The sequence below is a fragment of the Anomaloglossus baeobatrachus genome, chromosome 5 (genome assembly GCF_048569485.1).
Source record: "Anomaloglossus baeobatrachus isolate aAnoBae1 chromosome 5, aAnoBae1.hap1, whole genome shotgun sequence".
In the NCBI taxonomy this organism is placed as follows: domain Eukaryota; kingdom Metazoa; phylum Chordata; class Amphibia; order Anura; family Aromobatidae; genus Anomaloglossus; species Anomaloglossus baeobatrachus.
In genome coordinates this window covers 395,060,603-395,088,182 of record NC_134357.1, presented here as the reverse complement: position 1 = coordinate 395,088,182, position 27,580 = coordinate 395,060,603, and the positions used below count along the sequence as shown (strand labels likewise).

Sequence of the window (27,580 nt, the reverse complement as noted above, 5' to 3'; positions counted from 1 at the left end):
ATGCAGTAAACATTGTCATTTATCAGTTGTCGTCCCACTTCCTCCAACACATTATGGACCCATTCATGCCAGTCTTCATGAGCACGGCCGCTGAAGTTAAACACTACGAATATTAAAAGGTGCACGTCTCATAATGAATCTGATGCGTCTGTAAGAAGTGGTTTGCTCCTCACCATATATCTTACTCTAGTCAAGGACTGGAGTAAAATTTGTTGAGTAAGATGAGCTGCTGCTTATCATGAATTTGACGAGTAGGATTGCTATGCTCCTGTCCCATCCCTGCTATGCACACTTTGTCAGGGCTGGACGGAAATGGCACAAGACAACGAAGTCGAAAAATTTTAGTCTCTCATTGGGCCAAAAAGTTTAGACTTTTGAAAGCTTTTATATCCCAGAATTCCAGCGTAAATGCTTTGATGAATCGGGCCCCATGTTTGCAGACCCACAGCAAATCAAAGGAGTCAAAATCTGCAAATGTGTGACTTAATACAGGCTTCAGCCTTAGCATCCAAAACTGAAAATCTGCAATATAAATGGACCCGTATTGTGCCAATTTCCACTGCAGATATTTTCTGTAGTGTGTGGATGCTCAACCTCCAAGTCCAAGTCTACCTCCAAAGAGGCTGCCCCCATGCAGAGTCAGCTGCAGAGGGGTTTTCTGGATGATATTCGTTAATGCTCCTAATTTTATCAGCTACTGGAGATTTTCCACTTGCAAATCTGTAAAGAAAATCTGCAGCATGTACAATGTGCGTGAACACAGAGCAACATGCAAAGAGAAATCCTGCCGAGATGCTTTGTGCCTAAGGAACAAGTTAAGCTACAGAAAGCTAGTCAGCCAGAAAATGGGGCCAGAGGACTTCTTCCAACCATGTCGCTAACAGCTGAGCCGGGCACCCAAAGAAATCTCAAAAGAGCCCTTTAAATTGTCCAAGATTAGGGAGAGTTCAAAAAATAAACAAATAAGCATTACATATCTCTTTCAAGGCCAGCCACTACTGCAGAGCCACCTCTCCGGGGTTATTGCCGTTTCTGCAATCAGGACATCCCAACTGTGTGTGTGTGTGTGTGTGTGTGTGTGTGTGTGTGTGTGTGTGTGTGTGTGTGTGTGTGTGTGTGTGTGTGTGTGTGTGTGTGTGTGTGTGTATATATATATATATATATATATATATATATATATATATGTATGTGTATATATATATATATATATATATATATATATGTATGTGTATATATATATATATATGTGTGTGTGTGTGTATATATTTACATATTGTATTACATATTTATAATTTATTAGTTTGTGTTCTAAAGTTGTATTCCAATAAATATATTTTATGCTCTAAATATCTTGATTATTGTATCAGAAAATAATATATATATACACATACAAGATAAAGAGAATTTTGTTTACTTACCGTAAATTCTTTTTCTTATAGTTCCGACATGGGAGACCCAGACCATGGGTGTATAGCTTCTGCCTCCGGAGGACACACAAAGTAATACACTAAAAAGTGTAGCTCCTCCCTCCGAGCATATACACCCCCTGGATGACTCACATCTAGCCAGTTTAGTGCAAAAGCTGAAGGAGGACATCCACCCACAAGTAGAGATAGAGTAAAACCCGGAATAACCGGAACCTCTGTCTACAACAACAGTCAGTGAAAACACACGGAACAAGAACTGCCAACAGGCAACAGGGAGGGTGCTAGGTCTCCCATGTCGGAACTATAAGAAAAAGAATTTACGGTAAGTAAACAAAATTCTCTTTTTCTTCATCGTTCCTTATGGGAGACCCAGACCATGGGACGTCTCAAAGCAGTCCATGGGTGGGAAATAAATAGAAACTGAGAAGTAGGCAAAACCTAACTTCACAAATGGGCGACAGCCGCCTGAAGGATGCGTCTGCCCAAGCTCGCATCTGCCGAAGCATGAGCATGCACTTGGTAGTGCTTCAAAAAGGTGTGCAGACTAGACCAAGTGGCAGCCTGACAGACCTGCTGAGCCGTAGCCTGGTGCCTGAAAGCCCAAGAGGCACCGACAGCTCTGGTCGAGTGCGCCCTAATCCCCGGCGGGGGGGGGGGGGGGGACATGAGAACATTGGTAGGCATCGGATATGGCCGACCTAATCCAACGAGCTAGGGTCGGTTTAGAAGCCGAGAGACCCTTGCGCTGACCTGTGGTCAGCACAAAAAGAGAGGTGCACCGCCTAAGGGCAGCGGTGCGTGACACACAGATCCGGAGCGCCCGCACCAAATCTAAAGTATGCAACGCTTTCTCAAAGCGATTTACAGGGGCCGGACAAAGGGAAGGCAATGAAATGTCCTGGTTAAGGTGGAAAGGAGACACCACCTTAGGGAGAAAGTCCGGAGTCGGACGGAGAACCACCTTGTCTTGATGAAAAACCAAAAAGGGTGACTCCGAAGAGAGCGCAGCCAAATCAGATACTCTCCTGAGAGAAGTTATGGCCACCAGAAAAACCACTTTCTGTGAAAGACGAAACAAAGAAACCTCCCTAAGAGGCTCAAAGGGGGGTTTCTGTAAGGCCGTGAGGACCAGGTTGAGGTCCCAGGGATCCAGAGGCCGCCGGTAGGGCGGAATGATGTGAGATGCGCCCTGCATGGAGGTGCGCATCCGGGCCAGTCGGGCGATACGCCGCTGGAACAACACTGACAGAGCCGAGACCCGTCCCTTAAGGGAATTGAGGGATAGTCCTAGCTGCAGACCGGACTGTAGAAAAGACAGGATGGTCGACAAGGAAAACGGCCAAGGAGCATGGCCGGAAGAACGACACCAGGACAGGAAAATTCTCCAAGTCCTGTGGTAAATCCTGGCCGAGGAAGACTTCCGAGCCCGAGTCATAGTGGAGATGACCTCGGAAGGAATGCCTGAAGCCGTCAGGATCCAGGACTCAAGAGCCACTCCGTCAATCTGAGAGCCGCAGAATTCTGGCGGAAAAACGGACCTTGTGAGAGAAGGTCTGGGCGGTCCGGGAGATGCCACGGCACCTCTACGGACAGACGGAGCAGGTCTAGGTACCAAGCTCGCCTGGGCCAGTCTGGAGCAATGATTATGACCCGACGGCCCTCCATTCTGATCTTGCGCAGGACTCTGGGCAACAGAGCTAGAGGGGGAAACACGTAGGCCAGACGGAACTGGGACCAATCCTGAACAAGCGCGTCCGCCGCCAAGGCCTGAGGATCGTGGGAGCGAGCCACGTAAACCGGGACCTTGTTGTTGTGCCGGAATGCCATTAGATCCACTTCCGGAGTGCCCCACTTGCGGCAGATTGACCAGAACACTGCCGGATGCAGGGCCCACTCGCCGCTGTCCACGGTTTGACGGCTGAGATAATCTGCCTCCCAGTTTTCTACGCCTGGGATGTGGACTGCGGATATGGTGGACTTGGAGTCCTCCGTCCACTGAAGGATACGTTGAACTTCCAACATTGCCAGGCGGCTGCGTGTCCCGCCTTGGTGATTGATGTAGGCAACTGCTGTCGCGTTGTCTGACTGGACTCTAATGTGCTTGCCCGCCAACAGGTGGTGAAAGGCTACGAGAGCTAGGAGCACAGCTCTGATTTCCAGCACATTGATCGAGAGGGCTGATTCGGACAGAGTCCAAGTGCCCTGTGCTCGGTGGTGGAGAAACACTGCTCCCCAGCCGGATAGACTGGCGTCCGTGGTGAGAATCACCCAGGACGGGGCCAGAAAGGAGCGTCCCTGGGACAGAGAGAGGGGCCGAAGCCACCACTGAAGAGAGCTCCTGGTCTGTGGCGACAGAGCCACTAGCCTGTGCAAGGAAGAGGTCCGCTTGTCCCAACAGCGGAGGATGTCCAGCTGCAGGGGACGCAGATGGAACTGGACAAAGGGAACCGCTTCCATTGACGCCACCATCTGACCCAGCACCTGCATGAGGTGCCTGATGGAATGACGGCGGGGCCTCAGCAGAGAGCGTACCGCCAGATAAAGGGACTGCTGTTTGACTAAGGGCAGCTTCACAAGTCGGGGTCAGAGTGGACTTGGGCAGATTGACAAGCCACCCGAATTGAACAAGCGTGGCGAGAGTGAGCGAGACACTCCGCTGACAGTTTGCACTGGATGAAGCCTTGACTAGAAGGTCGTCCAGGTAAGGAATCACTGCCAACCCCTGGAGGTGCAGAACCGAAACCACTGCTGCCATGACCTTGGTGAATACACGAGGGGCCGTGGCTAACCCGAAGGGGAGAGCCACGAATTGGAAATGTTCCTCTCTGATTACAAAACGTAGCCAACGCTGGTGTGAAACTGCAATTGGCACATGCAGATAGGCATCTCTGATGTCGATGGATGCTAGAAAATCTCCCTGGGTCATTGAGGCAATGACCGATCGCAGAGATTCCATGCGAAAGTGCCGCACCTGAACATGCTTGTTGAGAAGCTTGAGATCCAGGATGGGCCGGAAGGAACCGTCCTTCTTGGGGACTAGGAAGAGGTTTGAGTAGAAACCCCTGAACCGTTCCCGGGCGGGAACCGGTACAATTACTCCGTTGGCCTGCAGGGAAGCCACGGCCTGAGAGAAGGCGGCGGCTTTGGAGCAGGGGGGAGTGGACAGAAAAAAATCTGTTTGGCGGGCTGGAAGAAAATGCTATCCTGTAGCCGTGGGAGCTGATATCCCGCACCCACTGATCGGAGACGTGTTGGAACCACACGTCGCCAAAGTGGGAGAGCCTGCCACCGACCAAGGACGTTGCTGCTGCAGCCAGATAGTCAAGAGGAGGCTGCCTTAATGGCAGTAGCTCCTCCGCTCTTCTGAGGACGCGGCTTTGTGCGCCAGCTGGGTTTTCGATCCTTGGCTGAGTTAGTGGACGAGGCTGAGGGCTTAGAGGATGACCAGTTAGAGGAACGAAAGCTCGACTGGCTCCTGCCCTGGACAGGTTTCCTGGTTTTAGTTTGTGGCAAGGAAGTACTCTTCCCGCCAGTAGCTTCCCTAATAATTTCATCCAGTTGTTCACCGAACAGCCGGGACCCACCAAAGGGGAGCCCAGCAAGGTACTTCTTAGAAGAAGCGTCTGCTTTCCACTCTCGAAGCCACAAGATCCTGCGGATCGCGAGAGAATTAGCGGAAGCCACCGCCGTGCGGTGAGAAGCCTCCAGAATGGCAGACATGGCATAGGATGAAAAAGCCGAAGCCTGGGAAGTTAAGGCAACCATTTCGGGCATAGAGTCCCTGGTGAGGGAATGCATCTCCTCCAGAGAAGCAGAGACGGCTTTAAGAGCCCACACCGCTGCAAAAGACGGGGAAAACGAGGCCCCTGCCGCCTCATATACAGATTTGGCCAGAAGGTCAACCTGGCGGTCAGTGGGATCCTTAAGTGAGGTGCCATCGGCCACAGATACAACTGTCCGGGCTGAGATTCTAGACACCGGAGGATCTACCTTTGGTGAATGAGCCCACTCCTTGACCACCTCTGGTGGAAAGGGGAAACGTTCATCAGAACTACGCTTTGGGAAGCGTTTGTCAGGACAGGCCCTGGGCTTGGTCACAGTGGCCTGAAAACTGGAGTGGTTAAAAAACATACTCCTTGAGGTAAACTGGTGTTTTTCTACCAGAGAGGCTCGTTCCTCTGACACTGGTGGTTGAGGTCCAGTACGGAATTAATGGACGCAATCAAGTCACTAACATCCGCATCCCCTTCAGATAAATCAATGGGGTCCATAGAGGTATCGTCCGAGCCCACAGTAAAGGCATCCTCCTCGCCCTGCACTTCAGCTCGTGAATCAGAGCCGTGGGACGAGGAAGGAGAAGAGTCCCTGCGTCTCCGTTTAGGAGGACGGGGTCCGGGAACAGGCGAAAAATCCTCTGTGAGCTCTGCAGAGCGAGCCGAAGCAGCAGAGGCGCCCTGAGAAGGGGGCTGATGCATGGTCACCAGAGTCCGGGACAGCTGTCCCATGGAGTCGGCAAAGGACTGGGAGATAGCTTTAGAAAACGATGCTACCCAAGTCGGGGGTTCAGCCACCGGGGCCGGAGCAGCCGGAGGGACCCCTGGGGAGACTCCAGGCTGAGGCACCACCATGGGCATCACTTTTTAATGTGGATATGTGCTCGGTTCATACAGTATGAGCTGACATGCAGTGCCTATAGAGTAAAGCCTTGCAGCCTTGCTCCTAGTGTGAGACATGCTGCTGAGGTGGACGTTCTGCAGTAAAGAACACACTCCTTCAGAATGACCCCCAGAGAGTACAAGAAAGTCCACAACCAGAGGTTGTGGCCGTTTTGTGTGCCCTCCGGATTCCACAGCTTGGACCCCCAGACAGATGCAGTAGCTGCAGCAGCCAGCGCCGATCAGTGTGTGAACGCTGATAAAATGGCGCCGGAGTGAGGAGGGGGGGCGGAGGATTAGTCCAAGAGCGGGAACCGGAGGGCCAAGGGGATATACAGGGGAGGGAAACATCTCCTCAGAGAGGAGTGTCCTCCCCTCTGCTGAACGGCCGGTGGGCGGCGCCGCACTGTCCCCCTGCATGACTGACATGCAGGGGCAGTGAAAACGAAACTAGGCCGCAGCCGAAGCCGGGGCCTAAATTTTCCCATGCGGCCGACGAGCAGGCACCCTCGGCGCGGTTCTCAGGAGAAAACCAGAGAACCGGCCGGAAATCACAGCAAAGTGAAATAACACACTCTCCCCACAATAAATGTACAAGGGACCCCACAATAACGTCTCAATACTTAGCTTATGAGACGCAGGGCCAGGTCCCTGAGGGGTGAGCGCTCCGTCCGGCAGGGTCCTGAAAGGGCTGCGGATGGAGACCGGTCTCCTGCAAAGCAGTGAGAACCGTGATGGCTCCCACTTCAAGCCAGAGCCCGAGGGATGGTGAAGGAGCGCGGCATGTAAGGCTCCAGCCTTGTAAATCAACCTTAACAGCACCGCCGACACAGTGGGGTGAGAAGGGACATGCCAGGAGTCCAGTTTGGACCCGTTTTTCTTCCAACTCTTTGAAATCAAAAATCAGATGAGAATGCATGTGTGTGTGACCTCCTGAACACAAAGCATTGAACTGGCTAGATGTGAGTCATCCAGGGGGTGTATATGCTCGGAGGGAGGAGCTACACTTTTTAGTGTAGTACTTTGTGTGTCCTCCGGAGGCAGAAGCTATACACCCATGGTCTGGGTCTCCCATAAGGAATGATGAAGAAATATATGTAATCTACTGTATATTACATAGTGTATTACATATTTACAATTTATTACAGTTTGTGTTCTAAGGTTGTATTCCAATAAATTATTTTATGTTCTATCCAAATATCTTGATTATTGTATCATAAAAATTATTAAATGTCTGATGTTCAGATACACATATTCATGTATTACAATAAATTTTTCACCTAACTATAAGCAATATATGTAGGAGTCGGTGCAAGAGAAATTGAGGAGCCGAAGGTTTGGTTTACCGACTCCACAGCCCTGCCTGTCAGTGAATACCAAGAGGTTGGAAGATAGGGCGAAGATATTATCTTAAATGTTACAGAAAATGACAGCTGAAATGTACAAATGGTATGAGCACAATGCAGGAAAAAACTCCTCACCACGAGCAGAAATGTATGCCGACTGTCCAGGACTCCAATTTTGATCCGAAATGTTGACCTGCGACATGTCCTGCTCCAGTCCTGTGACACTGCCCTCTACTGCAGGCTCCCAGCCACTAGGCTTCACTACAGGTATCTGAGGGGAAGGCTCGGGAACCACTTCATTAGGGATTGGCGGAAGAGGAGGTGGTGGTAATTCAGGGAATGTAGTGTCATCTATGCTCTTTCCTGCTTCTCCCCCTTTAATCCGACTCCTCCTTACTCTAGAATAGGACTTCTTCTCCACAGGTCGGTCTGGAGGTGGAGGGGATATATCTTTTTCCTCCTGTTTCTCAGTAGCTGGTTCAACTTTGTTTTGCGCTTCAGCGGGAGTTTCGCTGGGTAGTGGAGCAACCTGCTCTGTGCTTCTCCCTCTATAACCACCATACTCCTGCCTCCTCTCGGAAGTAGAATGTGGGGCAGCACCATCCTCTGTAGGGTAGCTGGCAGAGCGGTGATCTTTGTATCCTTGACGAGGATAGGTCCTATTAGGAGGAGTTCTGCTGTGATTGGGAACGTTGCGATTATTATAGGCTCTTTGTGGAGGAGCAAAATTAGACTCTTGATAACGGTTTGGTAAAGGTCTGTTAGGCTTTTCTTCTTGGTCTTCCCTTTGAGGACTGCTGTACCTGCAAAGACGATTGAACACTTACAATGCAATTCTTTAGTAAAGAGCATAAAACTTGGTACTCTCCCCGCCCCCCCCACCCACACCTCTCCACAAAAGCGAGGAGAAAATAAAAAGGACAAAGTGGTTAATAAACCTTGGCTTTCTTGGTCGACGTGGGCGAATTTCCTCTGAATTTTTACACGACCGAATGTCATAACCGTACATAGCTATGAGTTCATCTCTAGACTTTGGAGCCTGCTCATCTTCCCGAAACCGATCGTGCTCCCATCGACCCTCATCCTTCCATAGTTTGCGAGGGTGACGTCCTTTAGGCCTGAAACAGAAATTCTATTCAGTGATTTTCCAGTTAGAAGATTAAATTGAATAAAAAATAATATAACAGCAATAAATTCCTTATAACCGGATATTCTCACCTGACTTCCTCATCGTTTGTGTGTCCACGTAGGTCATGCTCAAAGAAGAGTCCCTTGCGAGGAATATAGGCTGGATTCTTCCTGTCTTCATCATCATCCAGCCGTTTCTGAGACTTCTTGGTGGTCTTGTTCTCGTCTGGCTCTGTGCTCTCCTAGGAATAGGAGAATAGGATATGTTAAGCAATGAGGAATCATTTCATAGCAGTGCCTGCTTTCAAAGAAGGGAATTTTGTTTACTTACCGTAAATTCCTTTTCTTCTAGCTCCAATTGGGAGACCCAGACAATTGGGTGTATAGCTATGCCTCCGGAGGCCACACAAAGTATTACACTAAAAGTGTAAAGCCCCTCCCCTTCTGCCTATACACCCCCCGTGCTCACGGGCTCCTCAGTTTTGGTGCAAAAGCAAGAAGGAGGAAAAAAATTATAAATTGGTTTAAAGTAAATTCAATCCGAAGGAATATCGGAGAACTGAAACCATTCAACATGAACAACATGTGTACACAAAAAACAGGGGCGGGTGCTGGGTCTCCCAATTGGAGCTAGAAGAAAAGGAATTTACGGTAAGTAAACAAAATTCCCTTCTTTGTCGCTCCATTGGGAGACCCAGACAATTGGGACGTCCAAAAGCAGTCCCTGGGTGGGTAAATAATACCTCATAATAGAGCCGCAACCAGCTCCGTCCTACAGGTGGGCAACCGCCGCCTGAAGGACTCGCCTACCTAGGCTGGCATCTGCCGAAGCATAGGTATGCACCTGATAGTGTTTCGTGAAAGTGTGCAGGCTCGACCAGGTAGCCGCCTGACACACCTGCTGAGCCGTAGCCTGGTGCCGCAAAGCCCAGGACGCTCCCACGGCCCTGGTAGAATGGGCCTTCAGCCCTGAGGGAACCGGAAGCCCCGAAGAACGATAAGCCTCGAGAATTGGTTCCTTGATCCACCGAGCCAGGGTTGATTTGGAAGCTTGTGTCCCTTTACGCTGGCCAGCGACAAGGACAAAGAGTGCATCCGAGCGGCGCAGGGGCGCCGTACGAGAAATGTAGAATCTGAGTGCTCTCACCAGATCTAACAAGTGCAAATCCTTTTCACATTGGTGAACCGGATGAGGACAAAAAGAGGGTAAGGAGATATCCTGATTGAGATGAAAGGGGGATACCACCTTAGGAAGAAAGTCCGGAACCGGACGCAGAACCACCTTGTCCTGGTGAAACACCAGGAAGGGGGCTTTGCATGACAGCGCTGCTAGCTCAGACACTCTCCGAAGTGAAGTGACTGCTACTAGGAAAACCACCTTCTGCGAAAGGCGTGAGAGAGAGATATCCCTCATGGGCTCGAACGGTGGTTTCTGAAGAACCATCAGCACCCTGTTCGGATCCCAGGGTTCTAACGGACGCTTGTAAGGAGGGACGATGTGACAAACCCCCTGCAGGAACGTGCGTACCTGTGGAAGTCTGGCTAGGCGCTTCTGAAAAAAGCCAGAGAGCGCAGAGACTTGTCCCTTAAGGGAGCCGAGCGACAAACCCTTTTCCAATCCAGATTGAAGGAAGGACAGAAAAGTGGGCAAGGCAAAAGGCCAGGGAGAAAAACCCTGAGCAGAGCACCACGACAGGAATATTTTCCACATCCTGTGGTAGATCTTGGCGGACGTTGGTTTCCTAGCCTGTCTCATAGTGGCAATGACCTCTTGAGATAATCCTGAAGACGCTAGGATCCAGGACTCAATGGCCACACAGTCAGGTTGAGGGCCGCAGAATTCAGATGGAAAAATGGCCCTTGAGACAGCAAGTCTGGTAGTGCCCACGGTTGGCCCACCGTGAGATGCCACAGATCCGGGTACCACGACCTCCTCGGCCAGTCTGGAGCAACGAGGATGGCGCGGCGGCAGTCGGCCCTGATCTTGCGTAACACTCTGGGCAACAGTGCCAGAGGAGGGAACACATAAGGGAGTTGAAACTGCGACCAATCCTGAACTAAGGCGTCTGCCGCCAGAGCTCTGTGATCTTGAGACCGTGCCATGAATGTCGGGACCTTGTTGTTGTGCCGGGACGCCATTAGGTCGACGTCCGGCATTCCCCAGCGGCAACAGATCTCCTGAAACACGTCCGGGTGAAGGGACCATTCCCCTGCGTCCATGCCCTGGCGACTGAGAAAGTCTGCTTCCCAGTTTTCTACGCCCGGGATGTGAACTGCGGATATGGTGGAGGCTGTGGCTTCCACCCACAGCAGAATCCGCCGAACTTCCTGGAAGGCTTGCCGACTGCGTGTCCCGCCTTGGTGGTTGATGTATGCCACCGCTGTGGAGTTGTCCGACTGAATTCGGATCTGCTTGCCTTCCAGCCACGGCTGGAACGCCTTTAGGGCAAGATACACTGCCCTTATCTCTAGGACATTGATCTGAAGGGAGGACTCTGTCTGAGTCCAAGTCCCCTGAGCCCTGTGGTGGAGAAAGACCGCTCCCCACCCTGACAGGCTCGCGTCCGTCGTGACCACCGCCCAGGATGGGGGCAGGAAGGATTTCCCCTTCGACAGAGAAGTGGGGAGGAGCCACCACTGAAGGGAAGCTTTGGCTGCCCGAGAAAGGGAGACGTTCCTGTCGAGGGACGTCGACTTCCTGTCCCATTTGCGGAGAATGTCCCATTGAAGTGGGCGCAGATGAAACTGCGCAAAAGGAACTGCCTCCATTGCTGCCACCATCTTCCCTAGGAAGTGCATGAGGCGCCTCAGGGGGTGTGACTGACCATGAAGGAGAGATTGCACCCCTGTCTGTAGTGAACGCTGTTTGTTCAGCGGAAGCTTCACTATCGCTGAGAGAGTATGAAACTCCATGCCAAGATATGTCAGTGATTGGGCCGGTGTCAGATTTGACTTTGGAAAATTGATGATCCACCCGAAACTCTGGAGAGTTTCCAGAGCAATGTTCAGGCTGTGTTGGCATGCCCCTTGAGACGGTGCCTTGACAAGGAGATCGTCTAAGTAAGGGATCACCGAGTGTCCCTGAGAGTGTAGGATTGCCACCACTGTTGCCATGACCTTGGTGAAGACCCGTGGGGCTGTCGCCAGGCTAAAAGGCAGTGCCACGAACTGAAGGTGTTCGTCCCCTATGGCGAAGCGCAGGAAGCGCTGATGCTCTGGTGCAATCGGTACGTGGAGATAAGCATCTTTGATGTCTATTGATGCCAGGAAATCTCCTTGGGACATTTAGGCGATGACGGAGCGGAGCGATTCCATCCGGAACCGCCTGGTTTTCACATGCTTGTTGAGCAGTTTTAGGTCCAGAACGGGACGGAAGGATCCGTCCTTTTTTGGCACCACGAACAAGTTGGAGTAAAAACCGTGACCCCGTTGCTGAAGAGGAACAGGGATCACCACTCCTTCCGCCTTCAGGGTGCCCACCGCCTGCATAAGAGCCTCGGCTCTGTCGGGGGGCGGAGATGTTCTGAAGAAACGAATCGGAGGACGAGAGCTGAACTCTATCCTGTAACCGTGAGATAGAATGTCTCTCACCCATCGGTCTTTTACTTGTGGCAGCCAGGTGTCGCAAAAGCGGGAGAGCCTGCCACCGACCGAGGATGCGGTTTGAGGAGGCCGAAAGTCATGAGGAGGCCGCTTTGGGAGCGGTTCCTCCGGCGGTCTTTTTAGGACGTGACTTAGACCGCCATGCATCGGAGTTCCTCTGACCTTTCTGAGGCCTTTTGGACGAGGAAAATTGAGACCTGCCCGCGGTCCGAAAGGACCGCAACCTCGATTGTACCTTCCGTGGTTGAGGTCTGTTTGGTTTGGACTGGGGTAAGGATGAATCTTTTCCCTTGGATTGTTTAATGATTTCATCCAATCGCTCACCAAACAAGCGGTCGCCAGACAATGGCAAACCGGTTAAGAACTTTTTGGAAGCAGAGTCTGCCTTCCATTCACGTAGCCACATGGCCCTGCGGAGTACCACCGAATTGGCGGATGCCACCGCCGTACGGCTCGCAGAGTCCAGGATAGCATTAATGGCGTAGGACACAAACGCCGACGCCTGATTGGTTAAGGACACCACTTGCGGGGCAGATGTACGTGTTACTGCATTAATCTGCGCCTGACAAGCTGAGATAGCTTGGAGCGCCCTTACGGCTGCGAATGCTGGAGCAAAAAAGACGCGCCTATAGCTTCATAGATGGATTTCAACCATAGTTCCATCTGTCTGTCAGTGGCATCTTTGAGTGAAGCCCCATCTTCCACTGCAACTATGGATCTAGCCGCCAGTCTGGAGATTGGAGGATCCACCTTAGGACACTGAGTCCAGCCCTTAACAACCTCGGGGGGGAAGGGATAACGTGTGTCCTTAAGGCGCTTGGAAAAACGCTTGTCTGGACAGTCTCGGTTTTTCTGGATTGCCTCTCTGAAGTCAGAGTGATCCAGAAACATATTTAATGTACGCTTTGGAAACCTGAAACGGAATTTCTCCTGAGAAGCAGACTCCTCAATTGGGGGAGCTGGGGGAGAAATATCCAACACCTGATTGATGGTCGCTGTAAGGTCATTCACTACTGCGTCACCTTCAGGTGTATCTAGGTTGAGAGCGGCTTCAGGATCAGAATCCTGATCTGATACCTCCGCTTCATCCTCCAGAGAGTCCCCCTGCTGGGACCCTGAACAGTGTGATGAAGTGGAGGGAATTTCCCAGCGACCCCGCTTGGGCGGCCTGGGACTGCGGTCCGTGTCAGAGACCTCACCCTGTGACCTATGGGTTACCCCAGGGGCACTTTGCTGTTCCAAATGAGGGGGACCAGGGGTCAAGGATTGGACAGTGTCCGGGGCCTGAATCACCGGTCTGGACTGCAATGCTTCCAGTATTTTAGCAGACCATTTATCCATACTCTCAGACAGTTTGTCAGCAAAAGCTGCAAACTCCGTCCCTGTCACCTGGACAGTGGTAGCAGGTGGTTCCACCTGGGCCACCTGTAGCAGAGGCTCCGGCTGAGTAAGTGCCACAGGGGCCGAGCATTGCACACAATGAGGGTCAGTGGAACCTGCCGGTAGGACAGCTGTACAAGAGGTACAGGTTGCAAAGTACACCTGTGCTTTGGCACCCTTGCTTTTTGTGGATGACATGTTGTCTCCTTGAGAACAACCAGGAGGGTATATAGCCAAAAATCAACAGAGCGACCGTACAGTGCAAATGTATAGCCTATCAGTGTATATATATATATATATATATATATATATATACACTTCGGTACTCAGTGGGGCCAGCACCACAGGTGCTGCTTACCGACCGCTAAGAGCGGTTGTGTGATCACCAGATTCCCTGCCTGGGTATCCCTGTGTTGTCTCTCCTCTCCAGCGTGTGAATCATTGACAGGAATGGCTGCCGGCGTTCTGTGGGGAGGAGGGGACCGTGGGCGTGCCCAAGAAAAGTGCGGGAATCTAGTGCCCCAGTGTACTGAGTGAGGAGGGAGGAGGATACTAATGTATGCTCCAGCCCTCGGCGCTGACGATCTGTGCAGCGTCCCGCCCTTCCCCTGACTGGCAGGCCTGTGGGCGGGAATAAACGACACTAGGCCGCAGAAGCCGGGGACTAAAGTTATAAGCGCGGCCGGCAATAAGCGCGGCCGCGTGGTAGTCCCCCGGCGCACTAACACCTCCAGCAGTGCTGGAAAGTGTCTGGCACAAGCGCTCCATGCGCGATCATCCCCGGCGCACTAACACACCCAGCAGTGCTGGAAAGTGTATGGCACAAGCGCTCCATGCGCGATAGTGCCCGGCGCACTAACACACCCAGCAGTGCTGGAAAGTGTATGGCACAAGCGCTCCATGCGCGATAGTCCCCGGCGCACTAACACACCCAGCAGTGCTGCAATGTGTATGGCACCAGCGCTCCATGCGCTGTCCCCACGGGGACACAGAGTACCTCACAGTAGCAGGGCCTTGTCCCTGTGATACCCGGCTCCTATCCAGCAGATTCCCAGGGGCTGCGGAGGGAGCACGGTCCCAGTGCCTGGAGACCGATCCGGATCCCACTTCACCCAGAGCCCATTAAGGGATGGGGAAGGAAAACAGCATGTGGCTCCTGCCTGTGTACCCGCAATTGGTACCTCAACCTTAACAACACCGCCGACAAAGTGGGGTGAAAAGGGAGCATGCTGGGGGCCCTGTTATGGGCCCTCTTTTCTTCCATCCGACCTAGTCAGCAGCTGCTGCTGACTAAGCTGTGGAGCTATGCGTGGATGTCTGCCTCCTTCGCACAAAGCATAAAAACTGAGGAGCCCGTGAGCACGGGGGGTGTATAGGCAGAAGGGGAGGGGCTTTACACTTTTAGTGTAATACTTTGTGTGGCCTCCGGAGGCATAGCTATACACCCAATTGTCTGGGTCTCCCAATGGAGCGACAAAGAAAGGATAATGTCCACTGTTACATTGCAAAAACTGTTCAAGAAAGTGGTGAGGAACAAAACGTTCAAAGGGTGATTTAGCCTCCATATTTTCCAGATCTCTAGCCAATCTGGGATCCGTGATATGTGCAGGAAATACATGTCCATTTGCTACTTGCATTTTGCTGCCAGATTGCACAGGACACCTTCATTAATCCCATGGACTCAGCTGTTTCAGCAGCACAAGGAGACTTACACATTATAAGGCAGGCAAAGTTAATATTTTTGGATGATCACTATATGTTTGTAAAATTATAAAAGTGATACAATGAGGAAAAAAAATATATATAAATATATATTATTTTTCACCTGTCCATCCCCACTCTGACGCTCCCCTGTCACTGTTCCCTTTGACTTGGGTTTTTCCTCTTTTGGGGCAGGGGTCTGAGTGGCATTATTTTCAGCTTTCAATGTTGCTTTAAGGGCATCATCCTCACTGTAACGAGCCTCCTCTTCCTCCTAGGTAGAGATACAATTTTCATACATGGTTAACTTTCCACTGCTGCATCCACTGATTAAACAGAAACTCAATCACCTTGCTGTTCTTCCTGCAGTAACTTACAAAAGATCTGACCCGGTCTTACCAATGTCATCTGTGGCCACAATGCTAAGTGGAACGAGGGCACCAGATACCCAAAGCTGGAGAATTGGTTGTAGGTACTATTCAACCATCTCAAACATTTTTTCTTCCCCTGCCGGGCACTGACTGGTTGTCCTGGCAGCTGGGGACCTACTGAAGGCCTCCACGGCTGCATCCATGATGCTTCTGAACAGCGCAGCCACAGGTAAAACTTTAGAAGACACTGATTCACAATATGTTATAACACTGTGCTACTGCAGCATATAGTACAGGTGACAAAACAAGTGCAAATTCAACATACAATAGGACAGATCAAAAGTGAAAAATGTTGTGGGTCGTGGGTCTCAGGAAATGGAGGCATAAACCAGATTTTTTTTTTTAACACAAACTTATGAATTTATGAGTTACGCATATATAAATTAGGCTCACAAGTTAACTCGTGGGTATATTTATATACTTGTTGTTCTCAACTCTCTACTTCTCTCGTCCGGTGCTGCCCCTGCCTCTTGACTTACAGTGGAGACAGAGGCGACATAGCGCAGCAGAGAGTCTGTATCCACTGTCAATCAAGTAGCAGGGGCAGCACTGGCTGGGGCAGAGAGAAGCAAATGCCTGCACTTGGTAGCCAAATATGCTTCAGGTTAACACGCGAATTTCGGTGCAACAGAGCTGTGTGCAACAACTGTACCCTAATGTGTTTCTTGTCCTATTCTACAGTACCCCAGGTTTCCTGGGTGCATTGTAACCAAGAGGTTCACTATAAGGTCAGGGGTCACGCTAGCATATAGCATCTGATGCGAGAGAATTGGAGCACAGGTGTGGAAAAGATAGAGAGATTAACTTCTCCATCGCCTGTTTCTGTGTTCTGTGTATATCGGACTGCACTCGGATGTCATCAGTGCAGTATGCTGTTTCACATGCACTCAAAGACTTGTATGGGAGTGTGTGATCGGATATACGCTGTCAAACTCCGCCTCCTGTGATTTTTTATTTATAGAGATACGGCATTGGGGGGGGGGGGGGAATTGCACAAACACTGGCTAATTGTTTCAAAACAGCGTTCTGACCTACAAGCAGGAGCCTGTGTGAGCTGCTAACCCCTTCATAGATTTACATGAGTGACGTCACTTCTGCAGTTTCAGAATCTCACGTGCGCGCACTTACCATTCTCACCGCCGCCTCATCCTGGCGCTTGCTTCACGGCTTCTGATGCACACTGCGCATGACCGGAACCGCAGACGTCTTCTGAACATGTGCAGTGCACATCAGAAGCCGACACGCAAACACCAGGATGAGGTGGCAAGAATAGTAAGCGCGTGCACATGCGAGATTCTGAAGTAGCGACGGTCACGTCACTGATGTAAATCCATGGTATCACGCCCACAGGGGAGTTATACCAGGGAAAGCATGTAGACGCCCACAGGGCGATGAGACGCCCATGGGGCAAGAGACCCTGTCATTTACATAGGACATATGAAAGTAATACATTTTTTTTTTATTACTTTCAGATTACTCATTATTACAAGAAAGGGATGGGTAGGAAGGGGTTACTAGCTCACACAGGCTCCTGCTTGTAGGTCAGAACGCTTTTTTGACCTGACAGGTTCCCTTTAACAATGGTGAGAGTGCAATCCAATGTTTTATCGGATTGCACTTGTCCGTATAACACGCAAGTGGGAGAAAGGTTTAATTAGACTTGAGCAGACCTGTGGAAGTTCGGTTGGATCAGCTGGACTTTAGATAATGATTGGATTGGGACCCGGACTTGACCTGAACCCCAATGGAAGTCACTGATTGGGCAGTTCGGTAGTGTGATCCGATCAAACACTGCAAGCGGATCCCCCTGGGCCGAGCACCAAGTGTACCTAAGCACCGAGATGCTCAAGCGAGTGATCTGCATACATACAGCATCCGAACTTGAACACTGATTTTTTCGGTGAAGTCCATCTTCTGTACAAACACCAAACTTCACTTTTCAGGCTTGCTGATCTGTAGTGATAACCTCTTCCCTTCCAATTTCACATATAACACTTTATTTATTAATACTTACTTCGGATTCCTCAGCACTCTCGTAGTCGGTCAGCACAGCTGTGAGATAAAAATATATGTATATAAGCAATGCTGATATAAAGGCAGGAGAACATTCACAGTAACTACAGGGCTACGCTAGTCCCAATCATCAATGCTCACGCTGGGCTGAGTCTATAGAAATGCAGCTGCAGGACTTGCTGGCAGAAATGCCAAGCTCTGCCACACAAAGGGGCAATCACATAAGATAAATGATCTCTTGTTCAGTCATGCAATCAGTGCCTGATACCATCATGAGCCCCTTAGTGAGGTACAGCGAAAAGTGGAGCAAGAAAAAGCAGAGACACTTACAACTAAAGCACATCTCTGTTTCCTTATAGCGTGGCCATCTCAATCACCAGGTATGCTTGTCCTGGTCAACCACAGGGTTTTAGGGCCCCTCATCCTCAGCAATGGTGGAGGTCAAGATGCCCAACCCCTTATACAAATTCTTTGGCTGTAGAATCAGGTTTCTTGTGGCACAAGGAATTAGTGTACTCTCTTCAGTATAAGATGTAATGTTGTAGCCCTCAGTAGAAGTGTAGGAGGCTTCTCTACATGGACTAGTTGTGTCCAGTAACATCTACCCTTACAGGTCACTGGTCAGACGAGTGCGTACATATACTACATGGGGTAATACTGTAACCAAAAATGCATGTTTAACCCAGCCACATGGATAAAGCTTTTTTTTTTTTACTTAGGGAATATTGAATAAATATATGTAACAGGGGAACATCATAGAATGAGGTAAGGAGCCTGTTTCGACAGGATAACTGCTCTTAACCGGCCAATTTTCGTTTATGCGTTTTTGCTTTTTCCTCCCCTTCTTCCAAGAGTCATAACTATTTTTTGGTCCACAGAGACATATCAGGGCTTGTTTTTCATCGGATAATATGCACTTTTGAATGACACCATTCATTTTACCACATAGTATACTATTAAATGGAGTAAAAATTTCAAGTGTTGAAAAATAAATCTGAATTTATTTTTATAAAATCTGAATTTATTTAATTTTTTTTTTTTATTTATTTTTATATTTGAATTTATTTTATAACAATTCTAAAAACATGGTGTTTTTGAAATAGTTTTTATGGTGTACCTTGTGATCAAAATGACCTCACAATGTGATTCTCCTCACCAATACAATAATGGCAATATCAAACGTCCAGTTTTTTTCATTTTAGTGGTGAATTTTTTTTTTTTTTTTTTAGAAGAATGCAAAAAAATAAATAAAATAAATAAATGTCTAGGTTGTGTCGCCTTTTTCCAAGACCCGTAACGTTTTCATTTTTCAATCGATGTAGCTCTGATGGCTTAGTTTTTGAGGGGCCATCACATTGCTGTGCATAGCAGAAATCAGTTTTCCTTGGAGCCCGGCTACAAGCAGGTTTCAAAGGAGCGCCGCTATGACAAGCACAGAGGTCTTCAGAAGACCCCTGCTGTCAAAGCAACCCATTAATGACTCACGACCACGTTACGGGTGTGCCATTGGGAACTGAAAATGGCACACTCCTATGCCAGCACACCGTGAATTCAGAGTTTGACATCTGGATTTAACAGGTTAAGAATCACAGGCAGATCTCCGCTCCACCTACAAATTTTAGAGGCAGGTTCTGGATGTAACACAGCCATTACCTGTATGGTATGGATCGAGCTCAATCCGTAAGTCTGCTCCATACACTTGCTTCCAACATGCGCCGTACATGTATGGCGTATATCGAATAGAGGTTAATCATGGCATGCAACCTCAAAAACAAATATTCTCATGCAAATGTGGGAGGCGATGGATTAAAATTCCTGAGTGCTCTGCTCGTTTAAGACTTAACCCCTTGCATAGTATGGGATAGATCACATCCTGTCCAAATGTCAAAAATAAATTTAAAAGGGGAGAGAGAGGGAAGCCATTACCAATAGTAAAACATGTCTATGTAAATTCATACCCTTCAGAGTTCTGGGTTCTAGATAGAGACACGGTCTGGATTTACAAATAAGTAACATGCGTTGCCAGCATCCTCTTCTAGGAGGTATATTGATTTTCTCAGAAGCGCAAACACAATAACCATTAGTACGTCATTCAGGTTCATAAGTAAAGTGTTTGGATGCACAAGAGATGTTCTTGTACTGACCTTACAGATATGGATGAGATGTTCCAATATGCGTTCTCTTAAGGCTGTGGCCCACAATGAGTTTTTGATGCTGTGTATTTTCGCTGCATTTTCACTGCAGCGTCTTACAGCTCCCATAAAGTGAATGGGGTTTGTAGAAGTCTCCTGCCCATTGTGCTTTTTTTTTTGTTTGTTTTCAACACCAAAAAACTGACCTGCGGTGTGCCATTCGAATACGCAGCATGTCAATGCCTCTTGCGAGCACACACTGAGTTTTCTGTGTAGATTTTTCTCATAGACATAGAAAAGCGTTTCCGGCAGCTAAATAGGAAAGGGTTCTTTACAGTTAGAGCAGTCAGACTGTGGAATACCCTACCACAAGAGGTAGTAATGGCAGATACTATAAAAGTTTTAATAAAGGGCTGGATGATTCCTCACTACACACAACATTGTTAGTTATAAATGATTTAGTGAAAAAATGTTTTATTGGCGGAGAAAGGTTGAACTAGATGGACCTAGGTCTTTTTTCAACCTATGCAAGTATGTAACTTGCATTAGATGCAGTAAATCAAGAAGTAAAAAACACAAGTGTTTTGTTTTTTTAGTGCATTTCTGCTCTGGAAACTCATAAAAACACATGTAATTTGCACCTAACTATAGAAATAAAGTTTTGTCAAAGCCAGGAAGTATAAAAAACAAAGCCAGGAAGTATAAAAAACAAAGCCAGGAAGTATAAAAAACAAAGCAGTACATAGCAAAAAGATAAAAAAAAAAAATGCATGCAAAAAAAAAAAAAAAAAATGCATGTCAGTTTTTCAATTCTGTCATACCACATTGTGTAAATATATGAAAAGCACCTGAAGGGTTAATAAACTAAACAAAAGCAGTTATAAAAAAATACATTGAGGAGCACAGTTTCAAAAAAGGTACCACTTTTGGGTGGGGGGAGGGTTCCAATATAAAGGTACCCAAAGTCACATCAAAACTGAATAAGTTCCTAAAATAGGTTTGCAAGTTTCCTTTATTTAAAAAAAAAAAAATAAATAAAATAAAATAAATAAAAAAAAAAATAATTGCTGCCAAATGTCCTAAGAAAATGAAAGGACCATTTTACAAATACTGTTGATATAAAGTAGACATAAAGGGAAATGTGATTTAGTAACTATTTTGTGCAATATAAAATATCTTGATTATAAAAACATTCTAACTTCAAAAAGTGCTACTTTTTTGACATTTTTGTCAAATGTGAGATTTCTAAATAGGTTTTGCATTATCGACCTACAGTATGTCACAAAGTCACACTGGTCTGATTTGAAAAATCTGGCTTGCCCACTAAGACGTTAAGAGCAGGTAACTACGTAGGTGCCATACCTCATTTATAATGTTGCTGTTATGTTATATTTTTAGTCAATATTTAATAAAGAAGACTGTATGCTTTCTCCATGTGGCTGCACTGAAGGTGCATTTTTTGGATTTTCCTTGGGATGCTACACAGGAGCATGGGTGGGTCAACTACACCGGGGGGGAGTAACACTTTTTGCTCTTTGGTATCACAGTCTGCAGGACACTGTATACTCACCATCTCCTTCTATTCCATCTTCACTCTCCTGCAAAGTCAAAGGAAACCATTAATACAAATATTTTCAACAGTTTACATATATCCTACAAATAATCCATCTCTACCACAGTAACCTGAATAGGCTGTCAGCAGGATTTACCCCTCAAAAACGCTCCCACCACAATTTTGTGACCTGAATATATTTTTGTTAAAGGGGATTCCTGGGAATATCAGGGTCACTGGGCTCAGTGTTTGGCTGCAGCGGTGATTTATGGCACAGTGGTAGCATAGGACATAGAGAAACGTTATTATTTTACCCTATGCAGACAGATAAGGCTAGTTTCACACTACGTCTTTTTAACATCCGCTGAAAACGTTTTTTTAGCGGAAGTACGGATCCTGCTTTTACAGCAAATAACGTATGCAAACGCATATGTTATTTTGCAGGATCCTGCACTGGATGTTTAGGGGCGGGCATTGGAGTCATGTGATCGGGAGTGAGGGGAGCTAGACTGGGAGGAGGCTTCTGACAGCTGCAGACGCTGGTAACCAAGGTAAACATCGGCCTTGGATACCCGATATTTATCTTGGTTACGAGTGTCTGCAGCTGCTAGGAGCAGGGCTGCCTGCACGCGTAACCAACGTAAACATCGGGTAACTAAGAGAAGTGGTTACGCGATATTTACCTTGGTTACGAGTGTCCGCAGCTCTCAGGTGGGAGAGAGGGAGGGAGAGAGGAAGGGGGAAAGACAGATAGAGAGAGAGAGGGAGAGGGAGGGAGTAGAGAGATAGACAGATCACGCGAGACTGGTTCTGGGCATGCTCAGTACTTTCTGGGCATGCTCAGTACAAAAGCAGGATCCTGTCTATCAGCACGCCAGCGTTCACCTGCGTTTGCGTGTGTTATAGTCAGGATCCAGCAATTTGCAGTATTTGGACGGAGCTCAAAAACGCTACAAGTAGCGTTTTTGAAACATGTTAAAAAACTGCAAGTCACTGGATCCGCACTATAACGCAGGCAAACGCAGGTGAACGGATGTTAACGCGAGTCCATTGCAAATGCATTGAAATGAAAACGCATTTGCACTGGATCCGCTTGTCCGCTAAAATAACGTTAAGGACGGATGTTAAAAAGACGTAGTGTGAAACCAGCCTAAGATGAAGAAGGGTATTTGCGGAAAAAGTCTTTAAACGTTAATTATGGAGTTAGTCCTGGTGAGTGGGGCCAGGGACATCTTGTCCGACACCTTATAATTGCATACCTGTCCATTCTAATGGCCTAATGATTAGGACAGGCGCACAATACACAGGCGTAAATCAAGAGTCGGGCTCAGCCAATGGTGGCCAGGGCATTAGACAGGACGTATATGCTCACCTGATACTTGAGCCTTTATTTGCATATGGAAGAAGAACGTTTAGGCTGTGTGCACATGGTGCGTTTTTAGATGTGTTTAAGGCTTTGTGCGCACTAGAAATGTGAAGTTTCTCAAGAAAATTTCTTGAGCAACTTCTGGGAGTGGAAGATTTCCGGACCTCCGGAAACCCCCCCCCCACCGCCCCAGTGTAAGAGCTAAACAGAGCAGGAGGGGAGGGGCTGCTGCAGAGTGGGTTTGGAGTGTGAAGAGAGCAGACCAGGAGAGGATAGCTCCTGGCTGCTGTAAGGAAGGGAAGTGTGAGGAAGGGGCCCGAGGTGACTGGGGCAGGGTAGTGGCCCGCCGGTACCAAGGGACGACCCGGATCACTGCAGGGGAGTGGGCTCCCCATTCCCGACTGAGGAAGGAGAAAGAAGCGTATGGCTGCAAAACAAGAACAGGATCCTGCTGTACTGTGTGTGGAACCCAAACACCCTCCGCACCGAAGGCTGTGGACTCCGGCAGTTTCTAGTTTACCAGTGACTCTGTGGTTTAATTGTGAGTACAACAGTACCATCAGGCACCGCACCACAGCACTGCAGAATCCTCCTCCTTCCTATCGGGCCCCGGGACCACCAGCCCCTACCCACGGAGGGGTTAACACCTGGCTGCTCCCCGCCATCGCTCCCGGGAGCCCCGTCACCAGCAGCGGTGGTGCCCACCATCACCACAACCCGTGGGTGGCGTCACGAACTCTCCACATCCCAAAGGAAACCCAATTCCCCCTTTCACTTGAGGGCGAGGAGCGCTGCTCGAGCCCCGGGTACAGCCCGCTCGAGCCACCGAGGAGGAGGCACCGGATCCGAGCGAGATCTCCCCGAGCAGCCCCCGCGACGGGGAAGCTGGCCCTTGACATAAGTAATGCAGATGGGTGATATACACATCTCCATTGCCAACACCAGGGCTTGACTGACACTACCAAGCTGGCATCAACCCCAGCTACCATTGCACTGATTGCCACCACACTAGGGCTATTGGGAAGAGCCAAGGCGAAGCGCTAGAATTGGAGCATCTAATGTGATATTCCACTTCTGGGAAGGCTACAGACTGGAAAGGACCCAATAACTTTCCGCTTTACCTTGGCTAGTTACCAAAAATAAGGTGGACCCCACACCATATTTTTGTTGTACAATTATATGTCTGTGTAGATCTCTAATATTTATCCCTATATCATTAATTAGTGATCAAAAACTAGCAATGAGCAAGTATGTTTGGCACTGCTCGTTACTTGATCAAGCATTAGCGAACTCAGATACTCGTGGAGCTCAGCAGAGTATCGTGGGCACTCTTGATATTTTGTCCGTGAACCAAGGACCGCAATGCACAGACTTGCTTCACTGCATGATGTGAGCAGGGACCCTAAGAAAAGCCATTCACAGTCTCTGAAAGGCTCTCCCAGGGGATGAAACAACGTTTTCGGACGTAGTGTAACCCGAAAAAGAAAATCCCTCTCGCTGGAAATGCTCCGTTTATGGCTGGCTCTATGTGGGCGGAGACCCGAACAGGCCAATCAATGACTATCCATAATGCTTGTTACTCGTGTCAAACCAGCTCAAATAGAGTAATGACCATTAAGCATTTTAGGGCTCGCCCATCTCTAACAGAAAGCTAGAAAAACACAAGTGAAAAACACATGCAAAAACCCACCAAAAATGCAACAACACACACGTTTTTGCTGCTGTGTTTTTCCTGCCAAGAGAAATTTCTGCATCCAAATACTCGACGTGTTCACATACCCCATAGGAATTCCTATGGGGTATGTGCTCTACAAGTGACTAATGGATATATCTTTAGAAAGATCTTTATCAGGTCACAAGCTGATTATAGGCATTACAAGTCTGCAGTGCTGACAAGTTCCTTTTAAAGGAACAATTTGGCTCCTTTATGACATTCTCCAACATTCCCTGAAACACATACACTTTCATCCTGAATGTTTTTCTATGCAACGTCATGATGTAATTAATTTTCTACTACACTTTCATTAAAAGCTCCCTATCATTCCCTCACTAACTTTTTTTTTTTTTTTTACAGTGCTTCGTTTGAGAATACAAGTGCATGCTGGGATACTCAAACAAAGCGTCATAAGGGGGCCAGGGTTGCAGTCACTGTCGCAACCTCTGCCCCCTCCCTGAAATGAAGAGTCATCAGTGATGTCTATTTCAGGGGCTGAGCTAGTCCCTGCTCTATGGAGCATGCGTCGGTTGTCATTTCCGACAGATGCTTAGTAGATTCTGGTCACTGTGCAATATTGCTCACTGACTCTGATCAGAGGTAACGAGCCAGCAGGAGAGCGCACTATTATTGCGCATTGTAAGGCTAGGTTCACATTTCCGTTGTTTTGCATCAGTCACATGCGTTGCTTGACGCATGTGACTGATGCGTTGTACAACGGATGACAAAGAACAGAATTTTCATTGTCGGACTCCGTTGTGTGCGGGGGGCGGAGTGCGAGGGGGTGGAGTTCGAGGCGGGTAGTGCCAAGCGGGGCCGTGGCGCTGAGGACGTCAGTGACGCGGGGACTGCAGGGCTGGGGACAGGTGTGTATGTGTGTACATGCGGAGTGCGGGAGGGGGCGGAGCCGAACGGGGAAGTGTCTGCCTCCCTGCACACGTATCCACGGTAAATATTGGGTAACTAAAAGCAAAGCACTTTGCTTGGTTACCCGATATTTACACTGGTTACCAGCGTGCACCGCTTAGCGTTTGCTTCCTGCACACGTAACCAGTGTAAATATCGGGTAACTAACCAAAGCTCATTGCTTAGTAACCCGATGTGTATCCTGGTTACGGGTGCAGGGAGCCAGAGAGCGCATGCGCAGCAAAATCCTACGGATTGCGCTGTTCAAAAAAAGTTACAGGCTGGGTTCCTTCCGCCCCGCGGTCAGTCGTTCCACGACTGATCAGTCAGGCGGAAGGTGCAACGCAGCATCATCAGTCACAATCCGCCGCTCATACAAGTCTATGGGAACAACGGAATCCGCCAAACGGATTCCGTTGTTTACCAGACCAGATTGTGACTGATACAATTTAACGGAAGTGTTAACCTAGCCTAAGACATACGCAGTTTTGCAGAAATCAGCGCTGCTCCAACAAGTGACATTATTTGCGGGGGTGGCAATGTCCTCTGCACACTGGCTACTCTTCTTACAATGTGCACCAGTAGTCCGCTCTCCTGCTGGCTTATTACTTTTCAAGCACCCCTTCATAGGGCTTCATAGGAGCTGCTTGTAAGTGTGGCTGATGATCAATAAGACCAGTCACGGACAGCATCTGTCACAAGCCAATATGTATAGCCTGACGGATGTAAAGACCGAAGTGGAAAACCCCTTTAAGTATTCATAATGAATAACTAACTTTGCTTTACAATGTAATCAAAGCGCAATACATGTTATTTTGGATGTGCTGGCAGAAAGGAATATTCAGAATCCTGTTGGCACAGGGCACACAAGACAGTTACACACCTTGATAGGTGACCTATTGGCACAGGAATGACCGTGGAATGAAACCAAAATCCCAATCTATTCCCATCAAAACAATAGTAATTTAGAGAAATAACTAGCCATAGTCATCTGTGTGAACAGTGGGCAAGTAGCAAATACTCTAATATAAGTGATCGGGGCATTGCTGTTTTGCTGAGTGCACTCATTTGTCAGGATTTGCCATCATTTTTCTACTTAAAAGGGGTTTCCACAAGAATAAAGTTAAAATTAAAGTTGATTTTAATCAATTGTTCTTAGAATAATAATAATCCCCACAACTGGATGAGTTAAAAAGAAAATGTTCCTGTGTTGAGATAATCTTATATATGTGCCCCTGCTATGTACTGTGTAATGGCCGTGTCTGACCGTACAGGGACATGGTCTGATCATACCACAGCTCCTGGGCAGGGGAGGAAGTGAAAAAGTATACAGACATTACAGCACGGGAATCGCAGTTGATTCTTTCATGTAGAATATTTTTAAAAGTATGCAGGGAAATGTTTTACCTCACAAAAAGAATCAGCTATGATCCTGTCCTGTAATGTCTAATACTCTCTAGTGAACTCTCCAGCCCAGGAGACGTGGTATGATCAGATCATGTCCCTGTACGGCCAGAAAATCACCTAATGCAGGAAAAGATGCAGTCGACCTGCGACCAGATCCGTGTTTGTGCAGCAGCTAGGCCACAATGTGACCCCATTCAGAGTCATTATTTCTGATCTTGGTCACCAACTAAGTGCAGGGCAGTCCTTGATTAAAAAAAAATTGTGCCACAGTGCCAACTGTGACCTGCAGATGTGATGGGGCACACATTCCAATCTCAAGTGGTACAACGCATTTCTAAATTATACAAGGAAACATCCAACAGATTATACACCAAGATAAGACTCATCAGCTGTCATGTGGGGGCACTAACATGTTGGTAAAGTAAAACAGCCGAGCAAAGTGTGAATAAATGAGGTAACAATTTAAAATGTAACCTTTAATATACTGATTAAAAGAGTAACAAACCACACAACATAAATGGTTGTAGAACCAACCTATTAAAAAGGAGCAATTTTTTGCAGGCTCCTGATATTCCCTATTCAGGACAAAACTCCACATTTAAGCGGGAAAGAACCAATGATTTCCTCCCTCTGTGGTGATGAAAAGTAAAGACAACACTAGAAAGGCTGTCAATCACAATAACCAGTGTTCAGCAGGGTCATATAGACAATACTTGCTAAATCTTGATATAACAAAGAAAGATAAGGTGGTCCAATGTAAAGAGGGGGGAGCCAATTTTTTTGCCTCACATTACCCCACAATTGGCCACCATCTGACCT

General features: G+C 48.1%; 1 protein-coding gene across 1 annotated transcript in view; it reads right to left on the bottom strand.

The window, feature by feature from the left end:
* CASC3 (CASC3 exon junction complex subunit) overlaps positions 1-27,580 on the bottom strand; it is a 56,749-nt gene that overhangs the window by 23,687 nt on the left and 5,482 nt on the right. Inside the window, exons 2-7 of the mRNA XM_075350145.1 lie at positions 21,387-21,414; positions 17,686-17,723; positions 15,365-15,514; positions 8,647-8,798; positions 8,367-8,546; positions 7,564-8,231 (exon numbers count right to left, since the gene is read on the bottom strand). Of these exons, the coding sequence (XP_075206260.1) occupies positions 7,564-8,231; positions 8,367-8,546; positions 8,647-8,798; positions 15,365-15,514; positions 17,686-17,723; positions 21,387-21,414 (1,216 nt within the window). The remainder of the gene's footprint in view (positions 1-7,563; positions 8,232-8,366; positions 8,547-8,646; positions 8,799-15,364; positions 15,515-17,685; positions 17,724-21,386; positions 21,415-27,580) is intronic.